The sequence below is a fragment of the Tachypleus tridentatus genome, chromosome 2 (genome assembly GCF_004210375.1).
Source record: "Tachypleus tridentatus isolate NWPU-2018 chromosome 2, ASM421037v1, whole genome shotgun sequence".
Lineage (NCBI taxonomy): Eukaryota > Metazoa > Arthropoda > Merostomata > Xiphosura > Limulidae > Tachypleus > Tachypleus tridentatus.
The window spans coordinates 102,863,186-102,876,511 of NC_134826.1; the positions used below are offsets into that span (position 1 = coordinate 102,863,186).

The window sequence follows — 13,326 nt, forward strand, 5'->3', positions numbered from 1 at the left end:
TTCATGGACAAATCTTTATTTCAGTTTGTTACAAAATATTTTTAGTAAGTGAAAGACTACCAAATGTTGTGAAGATATACACATTATATTGAAACTTAGAAGTATCAAGTCTATAAAGACTAAATGAGTACAAAGACGTCATGTATTTAGTAAAATTGACTTAGCCTGTGATGAGAGAATTAATGAACCACAAAGATTTTATTCATTTTTAAGTAATTTTGCATTTGACCTTCAAACACATTTTAAGATTCTTATTAAGACATTCCTAAAGATATATCATGTACAGTGAGGGGACAATTTAATGGTAGCAGCATAATGTGGGAGCACTTTTTTTTTTTTTTTTTAACCAGATATTGGCTGCACTTCTATTTTTAGTGTTTAAGCTTCCTCAATTAGTTATTTAAACTATGCATGAAAAATAACAAAATAAAATCAATCTCCTCCATAGAACTTGCTTGTACAAAATACAACTTGCTATCTGTTTCAATAGTATCAGATAGCATTCTAAGTGCAAAACATGTTATATAATAAATTATGAATCTTTTAGTGGGATTAAAATATTGCTTATGTTTAAAGTACCCATCTTATGAAGCTATTTCAATATCATTATATAAAGTAACATAAGAATATTATATACAAGTAGCCATATTCATCACCTGATTAATTTCTAGCCCTGAACTACGTACATAGCTAACTTTGACAAAAAGACAATATTTATTAACTGCATAGTATAATGTCCTCTCTACTAAATTTAAATATCCAGCTCAAAGAATAATACTGGACTTACAAAAAAGTGTAAAAGTAAGTCAGTATATTACTTTCAATGTAGTTTACTGAGAAACATCAGGAACTGCTACTTTCTGACACAGCTTTGCCAGCAGACCAGACATCTGTAGTAAAGATGAAACCCCTTGGACAATTCTCATGTGTGTGTAGCCTATTTCCTGAAAAGTTAAAAAAAACATGACATTTGAATTAATCAAGAGAACAACTTTAAAGAAATACTAATAGATATCACTTAGTATTTGTAGAGTTTTTGACAAAATCTTTATATATATATACACAAGGGCTGTTCAAAAAATATGCGGACTGACGTCATAAAACAAGTTACAGGTCTGGGACCCCTTCAAAGTACTCTCCTCCCCAACACACACACTTATCCCAATGGTGTTTCCACTTGTTGAAACAGTCCTGGTACGCTTCTTTTGTAATGTCCTCCAGCTCCGTCGCATTTGGCTTAATCTCGGGAATCGTCTCAAATCTTCTTCCTTTCAAGGGTCTTTTGAGTTTGGGGAACAAGAAAAAATCGCAAGGAGCAAGGTCAGGTGAGTAAGGTGGGGTGGGGAATAACAGTGATCGAGTGTTTGGCCAAAAACTCACGAGTTCTGAGGCACAAATTTCGCAGCAACGCGGTGCATCTTCAATTTTTCGGTCAAAATCTCGTAACAAGATCCAACTGATATCCCACACTCTTCAGCAAACTCCCCTGACAGTCAGACATGGATTTGCCCGCACCAGGGTGTTGATTTTTCGATGTGTGGGTTGTCAGTTGACGTGGAAGGACGTCCAGGACGCTCATCATCTTCAATGGACCGTCGACCATCCTTAAAACGTTCATGCCACTTGAAACATACCGTACGTTTTATAGCAACATCACCGTAAGCCGTGTTAAGCATAGCAAAAGTTTCAGTCGCAGATTTTCCAAGTTTAACACAAAATTTCACAGCAAGTCGTTGCTCCTTCAGGTAATTCATTCTGAAATCCGCCAAACGAAAAAATCACACTTCACTTAAAACCGCGTAACTAGTACACAAATGAAGATATCTGCAATCGGGAAATGGCGTCGTAATCAGCTGATCTGTGTGAACCTAGCAACACCAAGCGGATTCCCCTGGAACCAACTGGAGCCACGCAATTCAAACAGTCCACGTATTTTTTGAACAGACCTCGTATATATATACACAGAGGATAATCCAAAATTATCTTTCCTATTTTATATCTTAGTAATTAATAAAATAGAACAGTACAGTTTTCAACATCTTGTAGCATGAAACAAAGTTTTTACTATAATCTTATTTTTTACTCCAATTAAACAGTAACCATACAAGAAAAATTCAATGTATTATTTGGTATGCAGAAACCAAATTGGTGAGTGTGGTGCAATATAATTGCAAATACTAGTAAAGGAGAGAACCACCACCAAAACCAACTATCTGGAAGTGGACTGAGAAGTTCTTGGAGACAGGCGATATGTTACAATCACTTGGAGCAGTATGTTCCAACACAGCCAACAAAACTCACTAAAATAAATATATGAATAAAAAAAAATTGGAACATATTTTGTGTGTATATTCATTGTTAATCAGTTTATGTATTTTTTCTCACATCAGTATCATAACCATGCATGATTTTTTTGCACTATGTCAAATAAACTTCTCCTTTTCAACACTTCTTATAAAAACAACTGGCAAAAAGCACTCACTTTGGTAGTAATCTTTTCTTGTGCTTAGTAGAATAACAAGGAATAGTAGCATCCAGTGGAAAAAAAATTCCTGCAGGTACTTAGCAAATCTAACTGGTCTATTGAGTTGGATGCAACTATTCCATAAAAACCAAAACATGTTTGCCAACATATTATATGTTCTGATTCAAGGAATTAGGTTGACTGTACATTTCATATTTATTCATCACTATTTATAGGAAAATTACCATTCAACTGTTTCAATGGTCATCCACTAGTAAGTTAATAAATTTCTCCCAAGTTAAGACTTTCAATTACTTTAAACAAGTGCCTGTACCTTCCCCATTACATTCCTACAAAGTGTTATTTTTACAATGGTATACAATTGTATACCATATAATTCCTTTTTAAACTAGGCAAGACAAAATCTACTATAAAATTCATCCTTATCAATCCTTTTATAACCCAACTTTATCAGGTCCCCAAAGTTTCCGAGTGAATAAGAACTATGAACTTCCCCAAGAGCCGAATTCGTAGATAAAAAAAGCCAAGAAAACTGTTACTATTTATTCATGAATAGGTTTTTAAACCTACTGAACTGCTAAACACTAACTGCTCTGAAGCTAAATAACAAACCCACCTTTATAAATTCCAGCTTCAAGTATTCTGCAATGCTTTCATTTTACAGACTCGGAAGATGTTGCTGATAATGTCTTCAGAAGCATATCCAAGCTTCCATAAGTGGGCCATGATCTTGTATGCATCCTCAAAGTTGCCATTTACACAGTGTTGGAGCATATCTTTAATTAGCAATGGATGAGGTTCATCACATACCTAATAAAAGAAAATGAGCACATGCTTTGCTCTACATCTAGTTTAGTAGCTTTGTGAAAATTTAATATACTGAGGCAATCAATACATAGGTCTACTTTAAGCAATGTTCTCAACAACAAAGGTAATATACAATGTGACAAATAAAATATCTGAAAGTAACATTGACATACTTTCTCTAGGACTAGCACTATCAAAATCTGGATAAATTATTTTACAAAAAACATCTGCATAACCTCTAGAACCCCCTAAACTAATTCTTTTCCCCAGTGAACTTTACAGTTTATTTGTTTTCTACCATAACTCTACATGAGCTCTGTCTATTTCACCAACTACCACTGTTTTTCTTTCTAAAATGACTACAGACTATAATATAAAATTAAATTTATTCATTCCACACAGTCTCAGGCTTGTTAGAGTTTACATTTTTCTATTTAATTTTATTGCTCTTTCAACTGTGTTTAACTACTAAACCTGAATAAGAAAGCTAAAAATATCTAGTAAGAAAATATCTCAAGTTACAGTAAAACAAAGTATTAAATTATGTAATGCATGTGCAGCTCACATACATACCCATGCTGAGAAATGTTTTTTACTTGATTTTTTTTCTCATTTACATTTTTATGTAACCTGATAAGCTTTTACATTTCAGTTACTTTAGACCAGTAAATAAAAATATACACAAGAAATACAGTATTTACATGTTGGTATCATACTTTTTTTTGGAGTCAAAGTTTTGATAAAAGTTAACCTTGGGTTAGTAATTTATTGAATTATTTCAAATATCAAATGCAAACAAAATAAAAACATGTATGGAGCATACAATGTCATAACTATTATAACTTAACTGCTTTCTAATTAAGCTATGGGTGTGTTGAAATAATTCCTTTGGCTGTTAAATTGAACTCAGCAACAGCAGCTTTGTACACCAAATAATTCTAAAACTGTCATGAGAATAAGCTAGCATTATATGGAAATCAATAAATTAAAATATCTTTCTGTTGGTTACAAATAATGTAATAGCAAATATTTTCTAAACAACAGTATGATAAGAGGGTATGGTATGTAGGTTGGACTTTATTTATATTTAAGTGAAACAAAATGATTAAAGGTTATAATATATCATAGATATTGCTAGGATGATATCCAACAAGATTATAACCTGCATTAACACTCAGCAGCTAAATAAGGATGGAAAGATTATGTACATTAAAGAAATTAAAATGTATGTAATATTAAATTATACATGTACTTAGACTTATTTGTATCCAAAGGGTTAATGAATGAGAAAAATAGAATGTAAATTTTGTTCAGAAATCACTAGATGAATGATTTTGCCTAATAGTTTCATTCATTTCTTTACTGCAAGTGTTGTAACAGGCAGAAACATGAAACTGTTCATCACCATGATGTAATATGTGGCCCCCACTAGTTGGTAAGTTGAAGGTTAATCAACATAAGTTATAACTTTCCATTTTGATCAGGAATACTAAAACATTATGTTAATTTATCTTGGAACAATTTTTAAACCTTTAAATATTATTGTAATAAAATTTGAAGTCATTTTATTAAAAACAAAATCACAAAAATGTTAATCAGAAGACTGACTGAGTTAACTGTGCAAACTTAAGCTGTACTTGTACATACCTTAAAAACATTGTCACTGTTCACATGACCAAACCCTGAGTATGTTGACTGAAGGTTATTTAAAGCCTGAAAAAATTAAGCAAAGTTGCTCTATAAAATATGACTTATATTTAAAAAGTCATGGGAAACATTTGGAATTCTAAAAACAATACATTTTGTCAGAGACCTTCATCTATACCTGATACTTTAAAAAACCTAGACAAAGTGGCATCATTACATCTTAGTCATGAATTTTATCATTACTCCTTTTTAGCTTTAAATTGTTTAGAAACTGATGCTATTAATTTTCTAAGAGTAAACCTGTTCAGTAGCCAGTACTAATAAATCTGCACAAGAAAACTCTTCACTAACTACATTTTTTATTTATTATCATCTCTTTTCTATCTTAACTTGCAATTATGGAAAAAGAAACAAGTTTCTTTCTTCTATCATGTATTTGTAAAGCTAACCAGATTAAAGTTATGAAAGCAGATTACATGCTTTGCTTATTATTAGACTTCTGATGAAAGGATTTTTTATCATTAGTGTGTGTTCTACAGAATATCTTTGTGAATCATTTTGTTTCCTTTTGTGATGACTTTTAGACAAAATCCTTAAACAGATAGCCTTGATATAGGTAAAGCTGTACTGCTTTACTTATTATGATACACTAAAGTAACATCACAGCCCATCTTCCAACCTGTCTTGTGTCTTCTTGAAATGAATTCACTGCAGCCTATATTCCTGTCTCCTTAAGATTCAAACATTACAGCCCATACTCCTACTCCTATAATGAGAAACAGACACCACAATCTATATTCCTACCTGTCTCATGTCCCCTTGGGCAGTAAACACCACAGCCTCCATTCCATCTTCTGTGAAGCTTACATTTTCCTTTTCACACACTTCAAGCAACTTGCTCAAGATCTGTGCATCCAAAAGTTTTCCAAAACGGACCATGGCACAGCGGGATTGGATTGGTTCTGTAACAAATTAAATTATTGAACTATTGAGGAAAAAAAAAAGGGGGGGGGCAATTTCATCATTGACTGGTATGATTGAGTAGAAATTTAAAAATACAAATAAGTATATCATTAACTATATAAATAAAAATTTCACATATTTCACACACATTAACTACCTCTTTAACATCATACAAATGTTCATAAACAAGAGTCAAAGCAAATAACCATTATGTAAGCTTAGCTGGTGTTGTATATACACATACACATGACCCTATACAAGGGTTTCCAAACACAATTCCATATGAAGAAACCATAAATAAATGAATACTAAGAGCTAGAATTGTAGTTTAATCCAGTTAGGGGTAAGGAGTGTAATCCTTGCCTTGCTCACAAAAAATATTCAAAATTTTTCAATTTTGTGCAATTTAAACACTTTAGACATTAACAAAATACATATATTGCTTTATTTTACAATTCAAAGTTCACAATTTAAACATTCAGAATGTTTTATAGCCCACAGACAATGTCAACACCAAAAACATACTTTTACATACACATTTATTGGTTATCATTAAAATGTTGGAAATCAATACATTCAAGAATTACATCAATTTGGACTTCATTTATTTACAGTTTTTCAATACTTATTAGACACTGAAATGGTGCATCAATATTTTCTGTGACATTTATATGGAAGATGTAAATGTAAAATTCATGAAGACTTAGAACTACAAGGTTACTTTTAATTTAGATGTCATGGTAACCTGGTTCTCATGTTTGAAGAAGCTCTGATCTTGTATGAGTAAAAAAAACTGATAATTCCAATAACATACACACCAAATGTAGGACACATTCTAATACACTTTGCATCTAAGGATGGAGGGCTAGAGATGAAAATGTAAATCCAAATATTTAAATCACTCCATATTATATTATTACCCCCAGTCATGGAAGCAATTTCTTAGAGATCCCATTAGCTTCTTCTGTAAACTATCTATGCATCCAATTGCTTTTGTGGTCTGTAACTATGCTAGAGGGTTCCTAACTAGAAGATCACAAAAATACCCACAAACACCTAAATGAAAACACCATCAGTATTACAGTTAATCTCAATTACTACTGAGGTTTACTAATCTATTTCAATCAAAAAGGAGCAGTTTCAAATAAACATTTTTGGCATAAATGAGCATAAGCTTGAGCTAAAAATTATGTAAGTTAGACTAAGTGCAGAGTTTAAGGGAACTGTTTTCTCAAAGCCCACTGTATATTAAAGTTTAAAAGTTGCTCAAAGCACATCTCATGTATAACTGTTACATTTTAGTATTATTTGCATTTCAAAATAATTAATTTGTGCATTTTTAAATGAAGCATGTTTGATAAGTGATTAGTTTTTCATTTTGTATGAATGTATAACACATGCAAGTATGTGTTTTTGTAAGCAATTATATTCGTTATTTTGTGTACACACACTTAATAACCTTTATATTTGTTTTTTGATTCACTATTATAGTTACTGATGCTAAAATGTACTCAAGATTATGAACACAAAGACTAGAAGCCTACATTACCACTAGTACAGATTAATATTAGGTTTAGGAACTTAATTACAAAACCATCCAAAATGAAACATGGTAAACATTTAGTGCTAAATCTAACATTTCTATAATTAACAAAAAATATGTATATACAATTTATTTTATTTACAAAATAACACTTAGCAAAGCTAATATGCCTCTTTTTAAAGAAGCTTAATTATTTGAAAACATAGTATCTCTCCTCTGTTGATATAGTTGAAGAATGTAAACCAAATCAATACATTCTTGTTGTTAAAACTTCATAAAAAACCAACAGATTATACGTAGCAGTCTTGTTCACTAGGAATTTATTGTTCTCTGTGTGGTTTATACACAACACAAAACATACATAAAGCAGTGATAATTAAATGTGACTCTCATACTTCAAATGTATATCAACAGCTGTACAAAGTCAGGCTGTTAGTTAACATCCTGCTTCTCAGATCTAACATTATTAAACTATTACAATTCACTGGATGCTGGCAAAGGCATGGTTTCAATATAGGCCTTGGCTTATATATACTTCTGCAAATGAAAACTGCCCAAGAGAGAGTTAAATGGAGCAAATTTAATTAAATTTACATGATATATGTTACTCGGCCTTCACGTACATTCAAACTCTAATGCCTATATTGTTCAATTCCTTAAACTGATTGTTATAACAAACAAAAACATGTTTCTAAACATGATGCAATAGGTAGTCCTCCAACATTAGTGAATGGTACATGAGCAAGTTGGTAATTTTATATAAAATTTATATAAAAATAAAATAAAATAAATTTTAATGGAAAGTACGAATTGTTGGTTATTCATAGAATTGCAATAAAAATTATTATAAATGAAATAAATGCTCCAATAAAAAGTACACAGATAAACAAGTGTTACTAGTTTGATAACTTTTAAAATGAATTTCAATCCCAAATTTGCTTGGCAAATTTAGTCTGCTTCATTTAGCTACACACGTCGCAATGTCTTAAACCTTGTTTTGTTACACAGCCATCAAATAGAAATGGAGATTCCTCTTGCCACACCTGTTTATCATATCCTCTTTTTCAGGATTTGTTAATAGTTCTCTTACATTTAATTCTACATTATTTATAACCAAAAGTAAAATCAAGATTTTCATCTATCAAATGATGCATTACACTGTTCACTGAATAGTCAACTGTCAATTTTTCTTTCAGTATAAGATTTGCTCTCACAGGAAACATATTGACTAGCCTTAATGAATTTGTAATGTCTCTTGCTGCAGTTATAAAGCAAGAAAAACAATAACTGTTAGAAAAATGTGTTTGCTTTTTGCATGTTATTACTTCTAAGTGGTCTTTGGTGCATTATTTAATTAAATAAAATGGTAATGCACAACTACTATTAGTATAAGTAAGTAGGGTTAATTCTTTTCAACAATAAGCAGCATTAAAGTCTAGATAAGTATTTTATTTGTTGTTTTTCAAGTATTATTTATTTATTATTATTATTAAAGTAATTAAAATGTAAAAACAGAAATCTCTTTAGGTAGTTAGATTAAGTAAAAATAAATTACAATAATGTTCCACAAAGCATGGATATGAGTAGCTTGGAGTAGATCATAATTAATGTAATTATATAGCATAACACAAGCTCCACGTCCCCCAAGTGATTTGGAACTTATAATGGTGCAAACGGTAGTTACACATGGTTCATAGGGTAATAAAACAATAAAATTTAAGTATAAATAAATGTATACTGTTATGAGCTTAAAGCAACTTAAAATAAATGAATGTAGTTTCATGTTACAATTTCAAGTTATTCTACAAAGAGAAAAAGGTAATTTAGATTTATATCGATTTTATATTCAGCGGTTATCAGGCCAGTCAAATTGCCTAACCATGTACAAAGGCAGGGTAGAAAAAATAACATAAAATATGAAAGTTTTATTAAAACTAAACATTTGAAATGTATTTAGGAAGTTGTAGAAATTACACAAATGAAATGCAAGATTTCTGAGGTGAAGTATTTTTTTTTTATCTCAAACATGAAAATCACTTTGCAGTCAGAGTAGTAAAAAAAAGACACACATACACACTGACAAATCTATTATTATTTTTACTTGATCAAATTACTTAACTGATGTTTGTATATGAAAAACTTGTAATGTTCACAAAGTTTGTGAAGGTACACAATATACTAAAAGCTAGTAGCATCAAAACTAATAACTTTAAACAAGTAAAAAGTCATCACACTGTTGGTCAAATCAACTGAGCCCCTGCAGAAAGAGTTAAGTGGGCTTCTAAACATCACAAAATCAACCATGATTGTTCATTATAATAATTTCTAAGAATACAGTTATTAATCTACTACAAATGCGTTTTTTCATTCTTTATTGGGATTTTTTTTCAACATGTTTATTTTCACTTGTAAGAGTAAAGGAGAGAATTTCAATAATAGTGTTAAAAGTAAAACCTTATTCTGAGAATGCAACACATAATCTAGATATTTTTATCTTTGAGTGTTTTGTCATTTAGAAGTAGTTTTGTTTTAGAATTTTCATGACCAAAAATTTCTTAAAAGCAGTATATTTGATATACTTACAAGTATATAAACAACAAATTTAAAAACTAAAGTTGCAATATCTCCATTATGTATAATCTAAAAGTTCTGAAAGTGTCTACTTATAAAAGAAACAACAAACACACTTACCAATAATTTTATCTGATGTATTACATGCTAATGCAAAGCGTGTTGTCTTTGAGTAAATCTCCATGGTTCTCCGAAGTGCTTGTTGTGCACCCTCTGTCATGCTAAAGAGAAAACATACATTTTGAAAATAATATACAACATACAAATCAAAGTATCACTGGTTATCATTATCTTGGTCCTTTCTGCATTGTTTGGAAATAAAGTTCAGAGATTCAACTCAAGGAACAAATGACAAAACATCACAATTTACTTTGAACTACACATCTTTCTCTAGGAGTTTGATCTACCTCTTGCTGCATTGTAAAGCTGTTCTCATGCATAAAAGCTGATTGGTCCATTATAAAAACTCCTCTTAATATTGCAGAATTTTTTTAAATAATAAAATTTATTGTAGTTAAAATAATAATTTAAATCATATTTTAACTTGAAAATCAAAAATTTTTTCTATATTTTCAGTTATAGCAAACTATAGTTTTTAAAAATTCAACAAATTATACTTTATTGTAGTTTTTTTAAATATCAAACAGCTTTTGAAAATTCATGTTTTCTTTGATAGACTGTTTGGGAGGAGTATTCATGATGAAACTTTGCAGAATGGATAGCAACTGCTGTTGTGGAGACACAAGTGTAGAGGATGACGTTTTGAAAGTCTTCTGTCTTTTGTTGTCCTCTACACTTGCATCTCCACAACAAGCAGTTACCATCCATTCTGCAAAGTTTCATCAAGTTACGTTTTCCTGTATAAATGATGTTAGTTTTCTGTATATGCTTACTGAGGGAAGGAAGGCTCAAATGAAAATGAATTTTGGTTTGTAACCATTTTGTTTCAACCACAAAAAATTCTGCTAACTGCACGTCATACTGGAAAAGCTTACGAAGCAAAAACATGCCATTGTGGAGAAATGTAAAAAAAGAAAGTTTGGTTGCTATGTCTCAACTAAATTTAGTCTTGTCTGAATGGACTTTTGAAGAGAAAAGTAATGAGCCCCTTGAACTCAGAAATGTTAATACAGTCAACTGCAGCTTCAGCAAATTATGTCAATTTTCTCAAGTCTCTTGTGAAAAACAGCATGATAAATAATGAAATTTTACAATTAGCTACTATAGCTTTTTGCAGGCATTTACGGTACCTAAGAGAAGAATTAATTGCTTTGGCCTTCTTTGATGCTAAAATTGACAAGAGAATAAAGAAGATGGTGGAATCTCTAGGGAAATGAGTAAATGACAAACAATGCCATCGAGTGAAACTGAACTCAAAAGAGATGTTGAAAAACTAAGCTTTAAAGATTTTGCGACAGCCAATACTTTCAAGTTCTTTGATATTATAGACATTCCTCATAATTTCCTAACATTGGTTTGATCCAAATTTTTGGAAACAAAATGAAAATTTCAACATGCCAAATAGTTTGATGAAAACCTCGAGGTAGTAAATGATTCAACTGTGAAAAAAGAGTCAAGCTTGTATAAGATTTCAACTGCCCCATTATCAAAGATAAGCAAATGCGATACCCACTGCAAATTGTTACAGAGTACCAGAAAAAATTTCCAGATGCTAAAAAAATGCTACCAGTTAGAGAAGGTTAAATAAAAGTTTTCTAATATTAATTTGATCAATATTTCTGATGATCTGTTATTTGTATTTACCTTCATATTTAGTGTGAATAATGTTTCAGCACATTTCAGGATGATTTTATTTAGTTCTGTTTACCATGAGCCTACAGAAGTATATAATGATATTTATTTATAATAGCACTGTGTGACCTCTAAATGTTGTCCAATGAAAATGAAATCTTGCATGCATTGTTATATTGCAGATTGTAAAAACTTTACAGGGTACCACAAAGGAACATCAAACTTTTGATTTTGAGGACCACTATAATTGGTATTACACTATTACATTCTGCAATATTAAGGTATTTAAACATTTCACTAATTTAACATATTATGCTCAAAAACTTTAACTGCACCACAAGTAATGGTTATTGTCTGTATTGTGTGATAGACTATACTTCATCATAAATGTTGAGGCAGTAATGCAACTTTAAGATTACATTGTGGTTAAAAATGAACAAACTATACACCACATTTTGTAATACTACAATGTGTGACATTTTGATATATGGCCAAAATGCACTATGATCATTTTAAAACATTCAGAATCAAACACTATATCATTTTCCAGTCATTTGACATATAAAACATGCCAAGCAACTTCAATTTTCTAATCTTGCGATTTCTTTAATATATACAAATATATAGTACTAAAAATAATTATGTAAATTATAAAAAAACATGTACAAAATGCAAATATTACACAAATGCCACTGTTTTATTGAATGAATTTAAATGCACCAGAATACAGACTCATGTTGATAAACTGTACTGACAGGCTGTCTTGCAACTAAGTATAAAAAGTCACTAAGCCTATAAAAGTAGTTACATTATGCCCAGTAATACTAGTGCAAGCATACTAAGTCTAATACTAGCAGTAGTAGTATAAATCCACACATGGTTCAATATAACTTGTACGCAAGACTCTGAAGAGGAACAGAGAAAATGATAATTACAATTACATAACTATTTGAGGTAGAAAACTGAAGCTCTCCATAAACAAGATTATCTCAAGGAAAATTATGACTGATGAAAGTTAAATACAAATCATGTAAATACAGGTGTGAATGTTACCTTGAGAACATAAAATGCACAGTAACACGAAGTTGTGCCAGCACATGAGTAACTGCAAAAAAAACAAAAAAAACTGCTGCTGAGAAGAGGTCAAACCTAAAGGCTGAAATAGGCAAACAACAAACAGTAAAATGGGCAATGCTAAAGATGTTTGCTCTTTAAAGATGAATCCAAGTTCAATATGATTGGCAAAAATAACAACAGTTGTTTCAACACACGACATCAAAGTACATTTAGAGCTGGATCACAACCAATAGTGTTAAAGATCTACACAAAATTGACGGCACAATGACCTGCAAGTACAGAAAAATTCTGATCCATCTTACATGAAGAACATAATTGTGTGGGGCTTCAATGATGTAGGAAATGTGGTGAAATAATATTGAATGTAAAAATACTACTGGAAGACTCACAACCATGATCTGACAAGCACAAATTCCCAATGTAAACTCACTGACTAAAGGGGTAAATGCATTACACCTACTACATAACCACCAAAGTAACC

The 13,326-nt window shown here is 30.9% G+C and overlaps 1 protein-coding gene across 1 annotated transcript in view; it reads right to left on the reverse strand.

The window, feature by feature from the left end:
• The window catches only part of LOC143244724 (replication factor C subunit 2-like), a 30,104-nt gene continuing 16,778 nt past the window's right edge, over positions 1-13,326 (reverse strand). Inside the window, 6 exon segments of the mRNA XM_076489882.1 lie at positions 1-944; positions 3,102-3,142; positions 3,145-3,295; positions 4,940-5,005; positions 5,744-5,901; positions 10,137-10,237. Coding sequence (XP_076345997.1) covers positions 831-944; positions 3,102-3,142; positions 3,145-3,295; positions 4,940-5,005; positions 5,744-5,901; positions 10,137-10,237 — 631 coding nt within the window. The 3' untranslated portion in view covers positions 1-830.